Source organism: Eucalyptus grandis, chromosome 3 (assembly GCF_016545825.1).
Source record: "Eucalyptus grandis isolate ANBG69807.140 chromosome 3, ASM1654582v1, whole genome shotgun sequence".
Classification (NCBI taxonomy): Eukaryota; Viridiplantae; Streptophyta; class Magnoliopsida; order Myrtales; family Myrtaceae; genus Eucalyptus; species Eucalyptus grandis.
This window is the reverse complement of record NC_052614.1, coordinates 14,798,774-14,815,463: the sequence shown is the minus strand read 5'-3', so window position 1 is coordinate 14,815,463 and position 16,690 is coordinate 14,798,774. Positions and strand designations below refer to the sequence as shown.

The 16,690-nt window shown below is 39.0% G+C and overlaps 1 protein-coding gene across 1 annotated transcript; it reads right to left on the bottom strand.

Moving 5' to 3' along the window:
* Positions 1-12,991: 12,991 nt before the first annotated feature.
* LOC104430236 (probable 2-oxoglutarate-dependent dioxygenase AOP1) lies at positions 12,992-15,803 on the bottom strand. Its single transcript, XM_010042993.3, has 3 exons — positions 15,158-15,803; positions 14,688-15,009; positions 12,992-13,438 (listed from the first exon to the last, which is right to left on the bottom strand). The coding sequence occupies exons 1-3, from the start codon at positions 15,535-15,537 to the stop codon at positions 13,190-13,192; spliced, it is 951 nt and encodes a 316-aa protein (XP_010041295.1). The 5' UTR covers positions 15,538-15,803; the 3' UTR covers positions 12,992-13,189.
* Between the last annotated feature and the right edge of the window lie 887 nt (positions 15,804-16,690).

Genomic DNA, 16,690 nt, shown 5'->3' with positions numbered 1-16,690 from the left:
ACCGGCGCCGCCGCCTTTCTCGAAGAACTCCCACAGGTGACACGCCATCGCGGCCTCCCTGGTCGCGACCGAGCAGTTGCTGCCAGGGGCCGCAGGCCGAGCTAGGCCAGATCTGAGATCTAGCCCGTTCAGCCTCTTCCGCCCCACAAGCTAACAGCCTAAAGTTAATCTAGGCGTGGACCTACCGAAAGGGGGGGAGGGGTAGCCTCATTTGCAAAAAAAAAAGGGGTTGGGCCCAACCAAAGATCTTTTTTGGAGTGGGCCAACCGGCCCGCCCAGTTGGACCGAACTGGGTTCGGTCTCCAACAGACCCGACTTCCACTAACCAGGCCGAATCGAGTCGGGTCGGGTCAACACGATCGGGAAATATATATATATATATATATATATATGTGTGTGTGTGTATGTGTGTGTGCGCGCGCGCGCGTGTGTGTGCGTGCGTGTGTGCGTGCGTGCGTGCGTGTGTAATTATTAAAAAAATATTTTAAAAAATAAAAATTAAAAAAATTACGAAAATTCAAAAAGTATACGATTTGGTTAGGAATTGTTATGTTTTGCATTCTTAGTATAATTAGACCTCTTTTGGCTCGTATTTTGATTATATCGTATGTTTAATTTGCATATCTAATTATATTTAATTGTACGTGTTTAATTTTGTTGCAATTAGGATCTTAGTAGTTATGGTTGTTACTTTAATGATTGCGCACCCGCATTATCACCTCACATGTTAGTGGATAGATATAAAATCAATCCAAACTGCTTGACTAAAATTCTTTATTTTAAAATGAACAAGATTAGGTACCGAAATGGCATTAATTGGTCAATTAGTGTAATCAAGTCTCCGACCCTAGATTCTCTGATTGCGTAAAAAGTGTGGCATGCTCCCATGCCTCACTTAATTTATAGCCGACCCCAATAGGCTAGTGGTGACTCCTTTTTGCAAAATTCCTAAAAAATACTCTAATGTCACTCGGAATATGGGCTTGGGAGAGCCCACATCTAATCATAGACCTTAGGTCCGTTCTTTAGGCAACACCCCTAAACTTATTTCCTTCCCCCGATGGTAGGTGGCGACAATGATATTTTTCGGCCAATATTTCAAAGAGGTTTCGCATCCTTTACTTCAACTCAAGTTTGAGTCACTTTAAAAAAGTTAGCATTTAAATAATAAATCTATTTAGGGGTCTATTTTATCTTAAGGGTGCAAAAAGATACGATAATTATTAACTATGGCTATATCATATATCATGATTTCGTGTCTTTATAAATAATTAGAAATGTCCATAAACTTGTATATAAAAACATTTATATGTGAGCTCATTAATTTGAAATGAATCTTTTAAATATGGAGATCAACATGTTGTAAAATATTTCAAACCAATCTTTTAACAAACTCCCTATTTTGTAAAATAAAAAACATTACCAATTTTCAAATGTGATATTGTCTCTTAATTTCTTAAGACTATGGCATAAATTATCTTAAGATCTCTTCCATGACCTTACAAAGTGCAAGCTTTCGATGGGTAATAATAATTACCACCTAAAATGCAATATGCATCACAACATGCTCTCTTTGTCAATTTGGAAAGATTTATTGACTTCACCTAAATCATTATAGGAAAATAGACCCTAAATTGGAAATTATCTCACTAGAAGTTCCCATTGATAGTTCTTTAGGACTTTGACAAAAATCTTACAAAATCTGGTGGCCAAGTTTGTATGTAAATATTTTTTTCTTGATTGAGGCGTAATTGGACCTAAGCAAGTCCATAAAAGGGTTCATATTGGTCCCCGCCTAGGTTTCAAGATCATTGGGATATAAAATATTTAGAAAGTATTCTTTCATCTTGGAAAAGAAAGAAGGTACATCGAGAGGTATGAAAGCATACAAACATCAATACATTAAAATAAGGAACTCATTAATGGAGTTTGTCTTCCCTACATGTCGAACGGACAAGCAATGAAAGCCTTCCTAGAAAGCTCCCTTCCTTTGGTGAGTTTTTACCTCTTAACTGAGCACCAAGGATCCAAAGGAAGCCCTTGGGGCAACTGAGGGTGACTCGCCCCATCCCGCACAAAATCCACCCCTTCGATTAGACACGATCACGAGTCTAGCAGTTTGGGGGCCCCACCGAGGCCCATCAAGCCTGAAACAACTAGGATCGAGCGGGTTTGGACAAGCTGGGCATGTCCAGTTGGACACGTCCAAAGCTAATTACTTCGTGTAGAAAATCCAATCTTTCCCAAACCGTGGGCGGGCCTGGCAAAGTATTTTCACCCGAAGCAGGCCGACCGGCCCGCCCAGACCTGCCCAAGCCCGCCCAGCGCGCGGCCCGTTGCTTGTTTTCACTACAGTCTCTCCTATAAAAAAAAAAAAAACTAGGGCCGCCACGTGGCGGGCCTACCCTCAAGCCCGCAACTCGCAGGCTCGGGCTGATCGGGCGGCCCGCAGATTCGCTTCCTCCCCTAAACGGCATCTCCCCCTGCAACAAAATGCGGCCACGCAGCTTTTGCTTTTGCAGAGAATTCTCTCTCGAGATGGAACTGAGCTCGTCCTCCGCTCCCGCTCCTGCCCCTACTACTCCCGCTCCGCTCCTGCTCCCCCTGCTCCCGCTCCTACTCCGTTGTCGTCGGCGGCGGCGGCGTCGTTGACGTATTCTTCTTCGGAAGCCATGCTGGTGGAGAGGCTCCGGCAGCGCGGATGGTCCTTTGACAATGCGGCCCACGTCCGGGCCGTCATCATGATCCAGCACGCCCTCATCGACAATCCCTCCGACACGGCCGCCCTTGCCGTCGCCGTCAAATCGGACCTCCTCAACACCGACCTGTGGTCCGTCGGGTCCTGGACCCTCCCCAACCGCAAGGCCTCGCGCCTCCACGGCCCCATGGTCCTCCAGGTTAGGCCGCCCGGACGCTGGCTTTTGCTCCTAGGTCACCGGCTCTGATCGCTTCCGTTGCCTGTGTGTTAGTGGCGCGTGGTTGGTTTCGCTTCGGCTTCGCGCTCGTTGTGCTTAGGGTTGTGATCGTTTAGTTGTGTGCTCGAACAGATATCTGCGGTGAGGGACATTGCGAGAAGTAGTATTGACGAGGCCCGAAGAGCTCTGGTGGTAATCGGATGCTGAGACTGACGCTGACGGATGGTCACAGCGAGATGACCGCAATGGAGTATGCTCATATTCCGTCGCTTCCCGATGATGTCGTTCCCGGTACTAAGGTATTCCTTTAAATTGCCTTCTCTAAAATCGGTATGTGTTTTTCTCTGGCAAGTTGATAGATGCCCTGAAGTTGCCATATCTGTGGGGCGGGAGATATGGAAATTTTTTATAGAATCTAGTTCGTTTCGGTTTTTGGTCTTAGAGAATCCAATTGAGTTTGTTAGTCACAATTAAGTCTTCGGTTTATTGCTGACGCGTCTTGGATAGTTCGTTTCGTACAAATGATTCGGATAATATATGGTTGAAATTAATGGGGAAACTGGGACACCCTAGCTTCATTATCTCATCAGAGTGAAGTTCGCACTAGACGTGCAGTTGTAGTTGTGAAGTGTGTATCTAGATTTTGTTGATTCTACATAGGAAGAATTGTTTGAAGTTAATTGCTTGGTCAGAATAGGAGATACGGAGGTAGACATGAGGGAGGATTCTTAGGGTTTCATGGAAAATAAATTATTTAGAAAATATTATTTTTTTTAATGATCATTTGTATCGCTTGATTATTGATATCAATTAGATGCCTAAACAATTTCGAGAACAAGGAAAATATTTTTTCAATGTGATTCCCTGATTTCCTCACAAGATAAGGTCAATGGATGAATCGACGGTGGGTAAGGATTCAAAGGACTCTTTTTCCTTTTTGTTTTCCTTTCTTTTCATATCCTCCGCCATTTGGCCGAGATTATTGATTCATTATCGAATCGTGTATCTATCCAATATTTTCTGCCCATGATTTCTTTTGCTTTGTAGAAATTTCTTCGAACGTATATATTCTCATCCGAGATTTTTGCCACGAATTCGTCTAAAGAATTTAATTCAAAGTTTCCTTGCACCAATTCATTAGTCCCCGGTTCAAATGCAATGTTTTGTGGATTCCTTCAAGCTGCCAATTCATTAAGTTATCTATAATTCTGTCCATAAATGACCAAACTTTGTTATCCTCGATCAAGTCCATTACTTGTCCATAATAACCAAAATTAGTGTTGGTTATTTGTTGGTTATTTTTTGGTGCAACAAGACCCTGTCCAAAAAATCTATGGTGGGAATTTTGAGGGGTGTTGAAAGAGAACCCTTTGTGAGAATAAAGTTAAGGATAACAGATCTTGCAATTCAAGTATAACATGAGAAGAAGAGATTACTAGAGAAATCAAGAATGAATGTCAAGAAACACTAGAGATTTACATTTATTCAATTTGAGTGTCAATACTTATTTTATGGGGAAATTTAGCCACCAAGAAGTCCGCCATAAATCTGGAGTATATAAAGTTCACAATCACTTGAGTGCTTCCTAGCCCAAATTATGCCCAAAGCAATGCCACAAGTATTACCTCACAAAGAGCTCAATCAGTCATTCATTATCTCTTTTTTTCATTATTCAACTATTTGATCAAATTAAAAAAAAAACCCAAAGCTATGTCATCCCTCTCTATCTTTATCTATCTATGGGATGGAAGGGTAGAGGCCTTTGGTGTTCATTCCAATCAAGAATTGGGGTCTCACCACTCGCCAATATGATTTTCTGTCAGGCCATTCTTTGTTCATGGGCAAAAAGGAACCACATCAATCCATCTCAAACTGGCGGTTATTCTCTATTGTGGCGACAATACTATAGGGGAGATGCTATGCAAAAATAGCTCAACCTCGGTTAACACCTCCCATTCTTATTGCTCAGAACACTTACAAAAAAAAAAAAAAAAGAAACCCTAAAACTCATCTTGTTTGCTCTATTCTATAACAACCGAGCAGATTTCCACCTCTTACAATTCACATGCAAAATAGGAAATTCCTTTTAGTCCACTTAAATTAGGAATCCAACTCCAACATGGAAATATTGTAATCATCTGTTGATTGTTCGGATGTTAAAACATAAATCCGTACATTTATTTAACGGAAAGCTCAAGATTTGGCAAATATTTTATAAAATATAATAGTTTGTATCGCTAATAAAAGTGAATGAACGAATTTTTTTTTTTTTTTTTTTTTTTTTTATCGCCAACGAAAATAGTTAGGTATAAAATATTATTGATAATAAATATATTTTTTGTCGACTAATTTTTCTAAATGATATAACCAAACATTTTTTTAGTTCTCCGTAAAACAAACGCACCATTAGAATTTCTATTTGGAATGGATTTCTTTGACGTTGTTAAGCTAGAGACATATACTAAACATGATCATTATATTTTGAATGGAATTTATCTAATTACTGTATTCGAGTTCTCTCTAGCCAGTTGAAGATTTATTTTATTTTTTGTCAAATAGCGAGTGGAGTTGATTATTGCATCGCAAACGACAAAAGTGAATGACTTGGTAGGGCTCAAACCGTGGCAAAGGTATTTTGAGCCGAATACTACGAGGAATTTAAATATTGTAAATTTCTAGTAATATAATAAAGATACATGAGATCATTTGAGTTATTTAATGACTTTTGAGACGCCTAGGAATTTTTTAAGGCTAAAACCTAATCCATACGCAGAAAGCTGGACAAAACCAATTCCTCGCTACTTTTATAATCGGAACCGAATCTTCTCAATTGATGATGACCTACAGTCTATTTTTGTCACTAGTGACAAGCATCAACGATCTTATAATACCCTAAATATTACCAAATTGATTATTAAGTGATGCGACATACAACACATTTGAGCATTTAGAACAAGCGGCTATATTTCCATAATGCATTTAGAACAGCCTATCACATTAATTATTAAATCATTTCTATAAGTTAGTCTCAGTAATTTCATGCATGATTGTACACTTATAGTGATTGGTTGGATGTACTATTACCCTATCACATCCATCTAGAAATGAGATAATCATTCAAAAATCCTAAATATATTATATGGCAGCTAATTTAGTCGTAAACATTTCAATTATACTAATTTAGGCCAAAACCTTTTGATGAATTACTAATTTAGTCTTTTTGGCTAATTTTAGCAAAAAATCATTAACATGGCAACGTAGGGTCGCTAGCTCACCAACCTTGGCACTCCTTGCTTGTGGCCGGATGCTGGGCATTGTTGAGGCTTGGCAATGAGTAGAGGAAGAAGAAAAGGAATGTAAGATAATTGACACTAACTACGTTGCCATGTTAATGATTTTTTGCTAAAATTAGCCAAAAAGACTAAATTAGTAATTCATCAAAAGGTTTTGGCCTAAATTAGTATAATTGAAAGGTTTACGACTAAATTAGCTGCCATATAATATATTTAGGATTTTTTGAATGATTATCTCATTTCTAGATGGATGTGATAGGGTAATAGTACATCCAACCAATCACTATAAGTGTACAATCATGCATGAAATTACTGAGACTAACTTATAGAAATGATTTAATAATTAATGTGATAGGCTGTTCTAAATGCATTATGGAAATATAGCCGCTTGTTCTAAATGCTCAAATGTGTTGTATGTCGCATCACTTAATAATCAATTTGGTAATATTTAGGGTATTATAAGATCGTTGATGCTTGTCACTAGTGACAAAAATAGACTGTAGGTCATCATCAATTGAGAAGATTCGGTTCCGATTATAAAAGTAGCGAGGAATTGGTTTTGTCCAGCTTTCTGCGTATGGATTAGGGTTTTAGCCTTAAAAAATTCCTAGGCGTCTCAAAAAGTCATTAAATAACTCAAATGATCTCATGTATCTTTATTATATTACTAGAAATTTACAATATTTAAATTCCTCGTAGTATTCGGCTCAAAATACCTTTGCCACGGTTTGAGCCCTACCAAGTCATTCACTTTTGTCGTTTGCGATGCAATAATCAACTCCACTCGCTATTTGACAAAAAATAAAATAAATCTTCAACTGGCTAGAGAGAACTCGAATACAGTAATTAGATAAATTCCATTCAAAATATAATGATCATGTTTAGTATATGTCTCTAGCTTAACAACGTCAAAGAAATCCATTCCAAATAGAAATTCTAATGGTGCGTTTGTTTTACTGGAGAACTAAAAAAATGTTTGGTTATATCATTTAGAAAAATTAGTCGACAAAAAATATATTTATTATCAATAATTGGCAAATTGTTAAAAAGTTTAGAACTTAATTCACACAATTGAAATGTTTGAGGCTAAGTTAGTCACCGTATAATAGGTTTAAGCCTTTTGGAATAACTCCCCCCTCCCTTCCCCAGGCACGATGGGTGAGATGTTCGTCCAATAAGGAATCAAAGACAATTTTATTATTTCATTTTCACCACAACAAAGAATTTTTTTTTTTTTTTTTTTGTGTTGAAAGATTTCTCAAAGAGTCAATAAGTGTCAAAAAAACTTTTGATAAAAAAAAATTACCAATCACCAAATTTTCAGATAACTTGTTGACAAATCACTGCCTCTTTTACAAGATTGCTAATTCCTTTTTTTTTTTTTTTTTTATAGATTCTAGGTTAGTAATTTTTTTTTTTAATATCTTACCAAATTTTGCTTAACTTCCTTACCAATGTCTTGAATTTACCGACTCTCGTATAAGCTTAACATTTTTTTTGCTGGAATGATTGACTAAATTTTTTTGATTAAATTACGAACTGCTTTTCGGCTGCATATTTTCATTTGAGTTAGTTACCAACTAATATTTGATTTCTTTTAATATGTCCACTCTTTTTATTATTTACCAACTTTTATTTGTCTTTCATACAACGCCCTAAATTGATCATTCAAGTTGCTTACCAACGTTTATTTAATTCCTTTTTTTAAGACTTTGTGAACTTTTTCTCTGGATTTATTAACTTCTATTTTCCTTGCTTACTAACTATTTAGAATTACCAACCCTAATCAGAGTGATTACCAACTAAACCCTGACGACGTTTCTTTTTTTTTTTTTTCCTTCTGTAATTACCAATTTCTCTAAACTCTGATAAAAAAAATTTCCTCTTTTAAAATATAGGAACGCCTCAAATTTATCAAAAAAATTTAAGGACACACGGTGGTTCAAAAGCACTTCAACAAATTTCTCCACGGGAAGGGAGATTTTAAATTCTGTAAAAAAAAGTTATCAATTGTAGAAGCTCCATTTTGGCCCTCTTTGGTCTTGTTGATGCTGGAGAGGCCTGCTAGGATTCTTTAAGAATCAAATCATCTAGTAAATCGGACATGCATACACACCACGCAAGGATTCATGCTATCATGTTGTCTAGCGACATATCATCACAAGAACATTGCCACATAATATCATCACATGACACAATCTTCATCACATTACATAGAACGTCGTCACATGATATGACCTGTCCTCACTTGGTACGTTGCATATGCCATATGGTCATGTAGATATGAACATATTCTCTATACACAAACACACAGGGTACAAGCACTCCGTGCTAGACATACACACTCACAAATAATGACACTTCGATAATGCAAGAGTAGCATCCGATAACTCTTTCACTAATAATAGCATAGCGTTCATAAAAATAACAATTAGCCATGTTCAAGCACTAAAAAACGTCTTAAGAGTCGATTCGTCCTTGAGTTCTTGCTTTGTTTCGTAGAGTCGGAACAGACCGACTTCGTCGAAAGGCTTGAAGAGCAAGGGTGTTGCTCGTCCACCAGCTCCTGCGGGCACTTGACCACTCCTCTTATGAACGAGAACGAGCCGATCTTATGAACGAGAACGAGCCGATCGAATACCTCGCTTCGTTCCCATTGATCATCACTTGGTGTCTGGGGCAGTGAACTCGGCCATTGCTCCATCCCTAGCCAACGATTCGTTTCAAATAAATTCATTATTAGCATTATCTACAAGACATTTTTAGGTAGATATACTCTGTCTCATAGTTAAGGAAAATTATCAAGAAAAAAAAACAAATATTAAGCCTATTGCAATTGTACCAATTTAATCATGAACCCATTTTTTTTGTCAATTCAGTTCTAAACATTTGATATTTATGCCAACTCAATCTATCTAACCAAATTTGGTTGGCTAGCACGAACATGACGCAAGCCAGCATCGACCATCCGCCGCCGCTCACACTGCGTTTTTTTTAATAATATTTTATTTTATTCGAATTTTTTTATTAATTTTGTTATATTTTCTTTTCTTTTTCTTTTTTAATTTTCTTCCTATTGTTCTTCTTCTTCCCCCAACCTCACGCAGATGTAGGTGAGGTGATCTGGGCGAGGGCAACCTCACCATGGCCTCACCGGTCGGGGGTGAAGGCGGCCTTGCATGCGATTGCGAGGTCATGGCCACCTTCACCTACGGCCTCCAAGCCTTTGCGAGGCGCGACTACCTCAAATTGACGTTGAAGTGCGGCGACTAGGCTCAAGCAAGCCCAACAACCATTGGGAGAGAGAAAGAGAGAGAGAGAGAGAGAGAGAGAGAGTACCTGAGACAAAGGGGGAGGACTGTGAGGCACCTCATAAAGGCCGAGGGCCGCAAGGACTTCACTGGAGGCAAGTGAAGGCGGCCATGGCCTCACAACCGTGGGCAAGGCCATGGCGAGCCTACCCTCGCGTAGATCTAGGCGAGGCTCAATGAGGACCCGCGACCCTCACCAGCGGCCATCAAGGGCTTCACAGTCCTCGCCCAGTGGCCAAGGAGACTCACAAGATCCTCACCGACCACTAGGGTAGGGGGAAGAAGAAAAATAGTACGAAGAAAAGGAAAAAAAATTCAAAAAAAATATTATTAAAAAATTGCCATGTCATCGTCGATCGGATGGTCAGTGACAGCCAGCATCCACGTCAGTGCTAGCCAATTAAATTTAGCTAGATAGATTGAATTGACACAAATATAAAAGGTTTAAACTAAATTGACTAAAAGAAAAAAATTTGTTTATGACTGAATTTGCACAATTAGAATACATTTAGAACTTTTTTGGTCAAATGTATCATTTGAGCAAAGCCAATACTTAAACTTATTATTTGATCGCTTTCTTCCACAACAAAGCAGTGTTTGACTTCTAGTAAGTAATAATTAAGTTATGAAGCCCAGCTCAGAAATTGTATTTCCAATTGAAAAATCATCTGATGAATGTGTTTCAAGCAACAATCCCCAAGTGACACCTACCCAAGGTTTTAATAAAGGGCGTTAATTATATCCGAGGAGATTAATCGCAAAGCAATACATGTCAACTCTAACAAACATGGCGACTAAGACTTCGTGCCTTGAGGAACACGAGGCTACAAAATTCAACTTAAAGCTTAAAATATTAGATAAAAACATTGTTTGATATTATAGTATTCCCGCACTAATATTTGAGATCATGACATCTTGCTCTGACGCCATATAAAATTTCATGGGTCTATCAATCGGTTGATCCTTCACCAAAAATGATATCCGCAATTAGCTGACACGCCAATTGACTGATCAACAACAACTTAATTTATAGAAACAAGCCTTTTAAGTGCCAAATAATAATTTTGTCAATTTCAATATCATATTGGCAAGAAAAGTGTTTAAAAAGTCCTCAACATTTTCAGAAACCTTTTATTAGTGCCAATTCAGTTATAAACTTTTTCTATTAAGTGCCAATTCAGTCCTTTATGGCTAAATTTAACCGGATTTTGTTAATTGAGAACTGATTGGTTGACGTGACACGATCGGCACTAACATAGACAATTTTGAATAATATATTAATATTTTTGAATTTTCATTTTCTTTTTTTTTCATTTTCCTTTTCTTTTTTTTTCATTTTCCTTTTCTTTTTCTTTTTTTTTTTTTTTTCCTTCTCATCCTCCATCCTCTAGCTAGTCGCCAGACCTTCATGATTGACTAGAGGTGATGGCCGGCAAGGCTTGACCCTCACCAAATCCGGAGAGGGCAAGCCTCACCGCCTAGCATGAGGTCGCCCTCGCCAATGGCTGGCAAGGTCGAGGTCTGCTTTGGCCGGTCGCCGAGGTCCGGCGACTAGTTGGAGGAAGGAGAAGGAGAAGGAAAACAGAAAAAAGAAAAAGGAAAAGGAAAAAATTCAAAAAAAATTAAATTTATCAAAAGTTGTCCATGACAGCACCGATCATGTCATATCAGCTGGCCGGCACCCAATCAACAAAATATGGTCAAAATTAGCTGGAAATGACTAAATTGACACAAAGTGAAGAGGTTTAGAAATAAATTAGCACCAGCAAAAGGCTTAGGACTAAATTGACACAAATGCAAAAGGTTTAAGATTTTTTGAACACTTTTCTCCTATATTCGCAATGGTTAAATCTAATGTAGAGCGGACTAGATTGTTTAGTTTCAGCATGGTATGTATTTACTATGGCTATAGCCAACGAATAAGTTGATTAAACTCTACTCCTATAATCAATCATGGGCAAAAGAACGCTTCAAGTACCATAATTTTGGCCAAAGGGACACTTAAGTGCCATAACTTACGAAAGGTACACTTAAGTGCTACATTCGAAAAAAAAAACGGATCACTTGAGTGCCACTCCGCCAAAACGCCAACGTGGCGTTTTTCGGCGAGCGCGCCCAAAACAACGTCGTTTTGAATGCAAACGTGGCCAAAACGGCGTCGTTTTGGGCGACGAGATAAAAAAATTAAAAAATTAATTAATTTAAATTTAAATTTAAATTTAGTTAAAATATTTAAAATTAATAATTTTAAAATTAAATTTAGTTAAAATATTTTTAAAAATAATAATTTTGAATTTTTAAAAACTTTAAAAAAAAAAAAAATTTTTAAAAAAAAAAAGGAACGGGGGAGGCGGCCGAGAGCCCTCGGCCCGCCGCCGTCGGGAAGGGCCGGCGACGGCGGGGGAGAGTCGGCCGAGGTCGTCGGGCCCGGCCGGGGGCGGCGACCCCGACCGACCGACGACGGCGAGGGCTCGCGAGCCCTCGCCCGATCTGGGGGCGAGGGTTGCAGCCCTCGCCCATCCGCGAGGTTGGCAGCCCTCGCCCGGCGACCCCAGCCGACCCCCCCCGCCATTGCCGGCCCTTCCCGGCGGCGGCGGCCGAGGGCCCTCAACCGCCTCCCCCGTTGCTTTTTTTTTTTTTAAATTTTTTTTAATTTTTTTTTTTAAACTTTTTAAACTTTTTTTAAAATTTTTAATTATTTTTTTAATATTTTGACTAAATTTAATTTATTTTTTATTTATTTTTTCCACGTCAATCCAAAACGACGCCGTTTTGGCCACGTCAGCGTGCAAAACGGTGTCGTTTTGGGCGCGCTTCACCGGAAAAACGCCACGTTGGCGTTTTGGCCGGATTTTGGCCAGAGTAGCACTCAAGTGATCCCTTTTTACTCCAACTTTGGCACTTAAGTATACCTTTCGTAAGTTATGGCACTTAAGTGTCCATTTGGCCAAAGTTGTGGCACTTGAGGGGTCCGCACGTCATCAATCATGTATTCCTTCCTTCATTGACTTCAATATGATATTGGCTTTTTCATAGCCATTGTCGTTGTTTAATATTGCGTTTGGAACGTGGCCTTCTTCCGAAGGTAGAAAAGTGATCTAATTATATGCAATGAATCTGTATTGAATAACCGTTACGTACATATTATTGTAAAGAGATAAATGTATTGGAAGTTTTAAAACTTGTCACAAAAATGCATTTGAGTCCTAAAAAATTCAAAAAGTGCAATTAAATCATAAAACTTGTAAAAAAAGTGTAACTGAGTCTCAAAATTTTTTAAAAAGTATAATTAAGTCATAAAACTTATCAAATTGGTCCAATCAAATCATTCTTTTGATTGTACTTTTTGAATGTTTTAAGACTTAATTGCACTTATATGATAAATTTTAGGACTTTTAATACACTTATTCCCAATATGTTTTTACTCTGTGACGTCGTCAAAAGGTCGAAATTTCTATTTCAGGGATAAAGGAATTTTAACCATGGATGTACATAGATAGGTCATCCGCTAAATCTTGTGATTATTAATTTTATTACCAGATGACATAGGTAGAGAAAGGTTGCGGTTTTGGGGGATGGGGATTGGGGATTGGAGAAAAACAACGATCGCCAACATCAAATTAAAGGCTTTATAAAGGGTTTGGAATAATAATCTGAAGAAAGATCACGTTCAATTAGAAACGCTATAAAAGGTTTTGAGAGCCGAAGCTCCGTTCCGTCCCTCCGGTGTGGCGAAGATGCGGACGAGGCCCTCAGCGTCAAAGGGCTTGAAAAGCAAAGGGTGTTGCTCGTCCACGAGCTCGTCGGGGCACCGAACGGTTCCTTCAACGCCGGAGAAGATCCCGATGGAGAGCCTGGCTTCGTGCCCGCGCATCATCACACGGTGTCGAGGACAATATAATCTTCCGTTGCTCCATCCCTAAGAAAAGACCATGAAAGAGGTCACAGCTGAGGTGAAAGTTATACACACAGCCATACATGCATCTCTTAATCAAGGAGATTATTGCATGAATGTTAATGGGGGTAAACATCTTGTGTACTCTTATAACTACACAACTAACCTGTCTCGAGAATAATTGTCCAAAAAATCTAAACTTCTTTTATAGCGATCAATCCTAAATCTTTTTTTTTTTTTCCTTTGCCAATTTAGACCTTAATCTTTTCACGATTTACCAATATAATCCAATTTTGGTCAAAAACCGCTGACGTGGATGCCAAGACTAATGTAGATGATTTTTACCATTTTTTTTATTTTCCAATTTTTTTGCACTTTTTCCCCTCTTTCTTATCTTTCTTTTCTTTTTTTCTTTTTCCTACTTCCCTCTGCTCATCGATGCGGCCTCAACAATGGCCATTGGAGGTCGCCACCATATAGCAAAGGTTGCCCTCACCTATGGATGGCGACTGGCAAGTAATAGGAAAAAAAAATGAAAGAAAAGAAAAAAAAAAAAAAATAGAAAATTGATTTGAGAGATACTCTTGGCAAATCATCAAAAGGTTGAGGATCAACTTGGTCAAATTAAAAGGTTTAATATTGAACTGACCATGGTGCAATAAATTTAGGACTTTTCTAATAATTTTTCTCCCTTTATTAAGTAGTTACAATTTGAAAATATTGACCAATTATCCAAATCAAGCATCATGAATATGGATTATTGAGAATCACACGAGAACCCAAAAAAAAAGGCACAAGTCTATTTCGAAGGGCAATTTGCAATTACTTACTGTTCAGTTTTTAAGCATCCTGGTGGTTAGTGGAAAGTCGTGAATTTCTAAAATCACTCATAAATTTAATTATAGAAGAAATTAATGTTAGGTAAACAAAGACTATTTAAAGGAATGAGCAATATTCTACAACACAAATTTATTGGTCCAAGAAAAATATAGCTCACAAATTAGATATAAAATTATATAGCACGAGCACCGCCAGCATAAAGAAAATTTCATACAAACAACCTTGATATGAGGATTTTAATTATCTACTCTGTCAGATCTTCTCAAACGGATTGTGGATAAAATCTCTTACGTAGGATTTTTCTTTAGAGCAGGCTTCAATGGTTTAGAAAATTTTTATAGTTTTTGCATATCCACTATTTTTAATCTTATTTTGTAAAAGGTGGGATATAATGAAGAGATTATTAGAGAGAGGGAGAGAGAGAGAGACTCACATGGAATGACTCTCCAAGCATGACGATAGTAGAGGAAGCCGAAGGCCTGACTTTAATCCAGTCTCCATGCTTCGTCTCCACTTCCAACCCGTTCACGTGATTCTGCTGCAGCATGGTCACGAAGGTCGTGTCGTAATGAGTTATGCCTCCGGGCCGAGCCTCCTCCGTCTCTGGCGCTCCGTACCTGAGGAGGCGAAGGGCATGTAGCGTCGACGCGGTGTGCGAGTCGAGATAGCGCTCAACGCCGAAGCTTCGGAACACCATCTTCTGAATCGTGTAGTCTAACTCGGACAGCCTCCTCAGGTACGTGTTCAGCAGTTCGCTGCAAGTGATTCAGAGAGGCCGGTTTTTAAGAATTTGCCAAGTTTTTTAGTAATTGAAGTTCTTCACGATGAACAATTTTCGACAGAACGTAAATGACTCGAGCATGGCCAAGGGAAGTTCGGGAATGTGATTCGTGCCAGACGTACCAGAATTTGGCGTTCCCCTCTGGCCACAGGAGCCCGGCCAAGCGTTCGATCGCGCCCGAGTTCAGGGCGTCGCGCATCCCCATGGCCTCATGAAGAGGGTTAAGAGGGAGGTTAGCAAGGTAGCCATCGTACGGCCTGGTCGGATCGACGAACTGGCGCTTAGTCTCGGCCGGAAGACCGAACATCTCCTCCATCTGATGGAAGACCTCGTCGTGAAGCTCCACGGTGACCTTGTCGTACAGAGCCAAGAAGCAGCCATACTCTTCAAGCGCTCGCCGGACGGCATCTTGGACGGAATCCCAACCGCCGCTTCCAGGCTCCGAATCGCCCAATCCGGAAAAATCTATGGACGGAAGCTCCAGCGCCGGACCCGAACCCATGCTGAAGCCTTCGTTTTTTCTTGCGAGACTTCGATTCTCCGGTGATCGTTTCCCTCAGTCTCTTAGTTTCTGCCGGATTTAAAGGGCCTTGCCATGACTTAGAGTGCAAAAATGCGAAGAACAAGCATGAAGCTTCCTCGAAAAGCGCTTGTAAATTAATGCACGACTTGGCATGTTGCGAATGTCATTAAATGTCTGCATTCCGATGACAGCATTGTCTGTTGGCAAGAGCTTGTCATGTTGCTTGATGTTTATTGAAATTGCGTAACCGCACCGATCGATGTATCCATAAAGCACGCTAATTGTATATGGGGAAATCGATTGCATCGCGGATACGTATTGCATCGAATTGGTACGATGACCAATGCCTCGCCTCTCAAGAAAAAATGAGACTACAGATTCAATTATCGGTATCAACTCTGAAGTGACGTCTAAATATTCTGGATATTAATCTCGGATTAAAAAGGCGAAAAAGGGGTTTCCAAAGATAATGTAAGGTCTTCAAAAATAATGCAAAATTTTGTAAGGTCTTCAAAAATGACAATGCTCGAGGTTAGCCAACGTGCCGATTGATTGATTAATGACGATATTATTTGCCGAAACAAGCTTTTTAGAAGCCAAATAATAATTTTACTGATTTTATTACTTTATTCGTGACAGCTATATACTAATTTAAAGAGGAATGGATTGTATAGTTGACCACGTTACATAGGCTATAGCCAGCGAATAGCTTGATTAAACTACACTCCTAGAGGCTAGAATCATTTTAGTTAGCTCCTCCGTTGACTTAAATATGATATTGGCCTCGCTGGCAATTGTCGAATTGTTTACTATTGTTTTTGTAATGTGGCCTTTCCATTATAGGTAGAACATCGGATCTAATTGTACGTAAATTCAAGTAATGTTTGTCTCATTGCAATTGAGCATGCAATTAGTGTGTTTTATACATCAGCATGTACGTTACATAGGCCTAATAAGCATTCATGACATGAAACAGGTTGTTGTAAGTTATATATCACAATCTCAGATTAGAACATTCTATACTATTAATATGAAACATGTCGTAGTATGTATCGTGCTAGGATTGAACCTGTGCAATGCACAAGATATTATGAACTAAGCAAAAATCATTATCTTAATTTCTGCTATTTTG

Coding starts and splice junctions, on each gene's coding strand:
- LOC104430236 (XM_010042993.3), bottom strand. CDS start 15,537: ATGGGTTCGGGTCCGGCGCTGGAGCTTCCGTCCATAGATTTTTCCGGA. Junction 15,010..15,157: donor GAGGGGAACGCCAAATTCTG/GTACGTCTGGCA, acceptor AATCACTTGCAG/CGAACTGCTGAACACGTACC. Junction 13,439..14,687: donor TGCTTGGAGAGTCATTCCAT/GTGAGTCTCTCT, acceptor GTCTTTTCTTAG/GGATGGAGCAACGGAAGATT.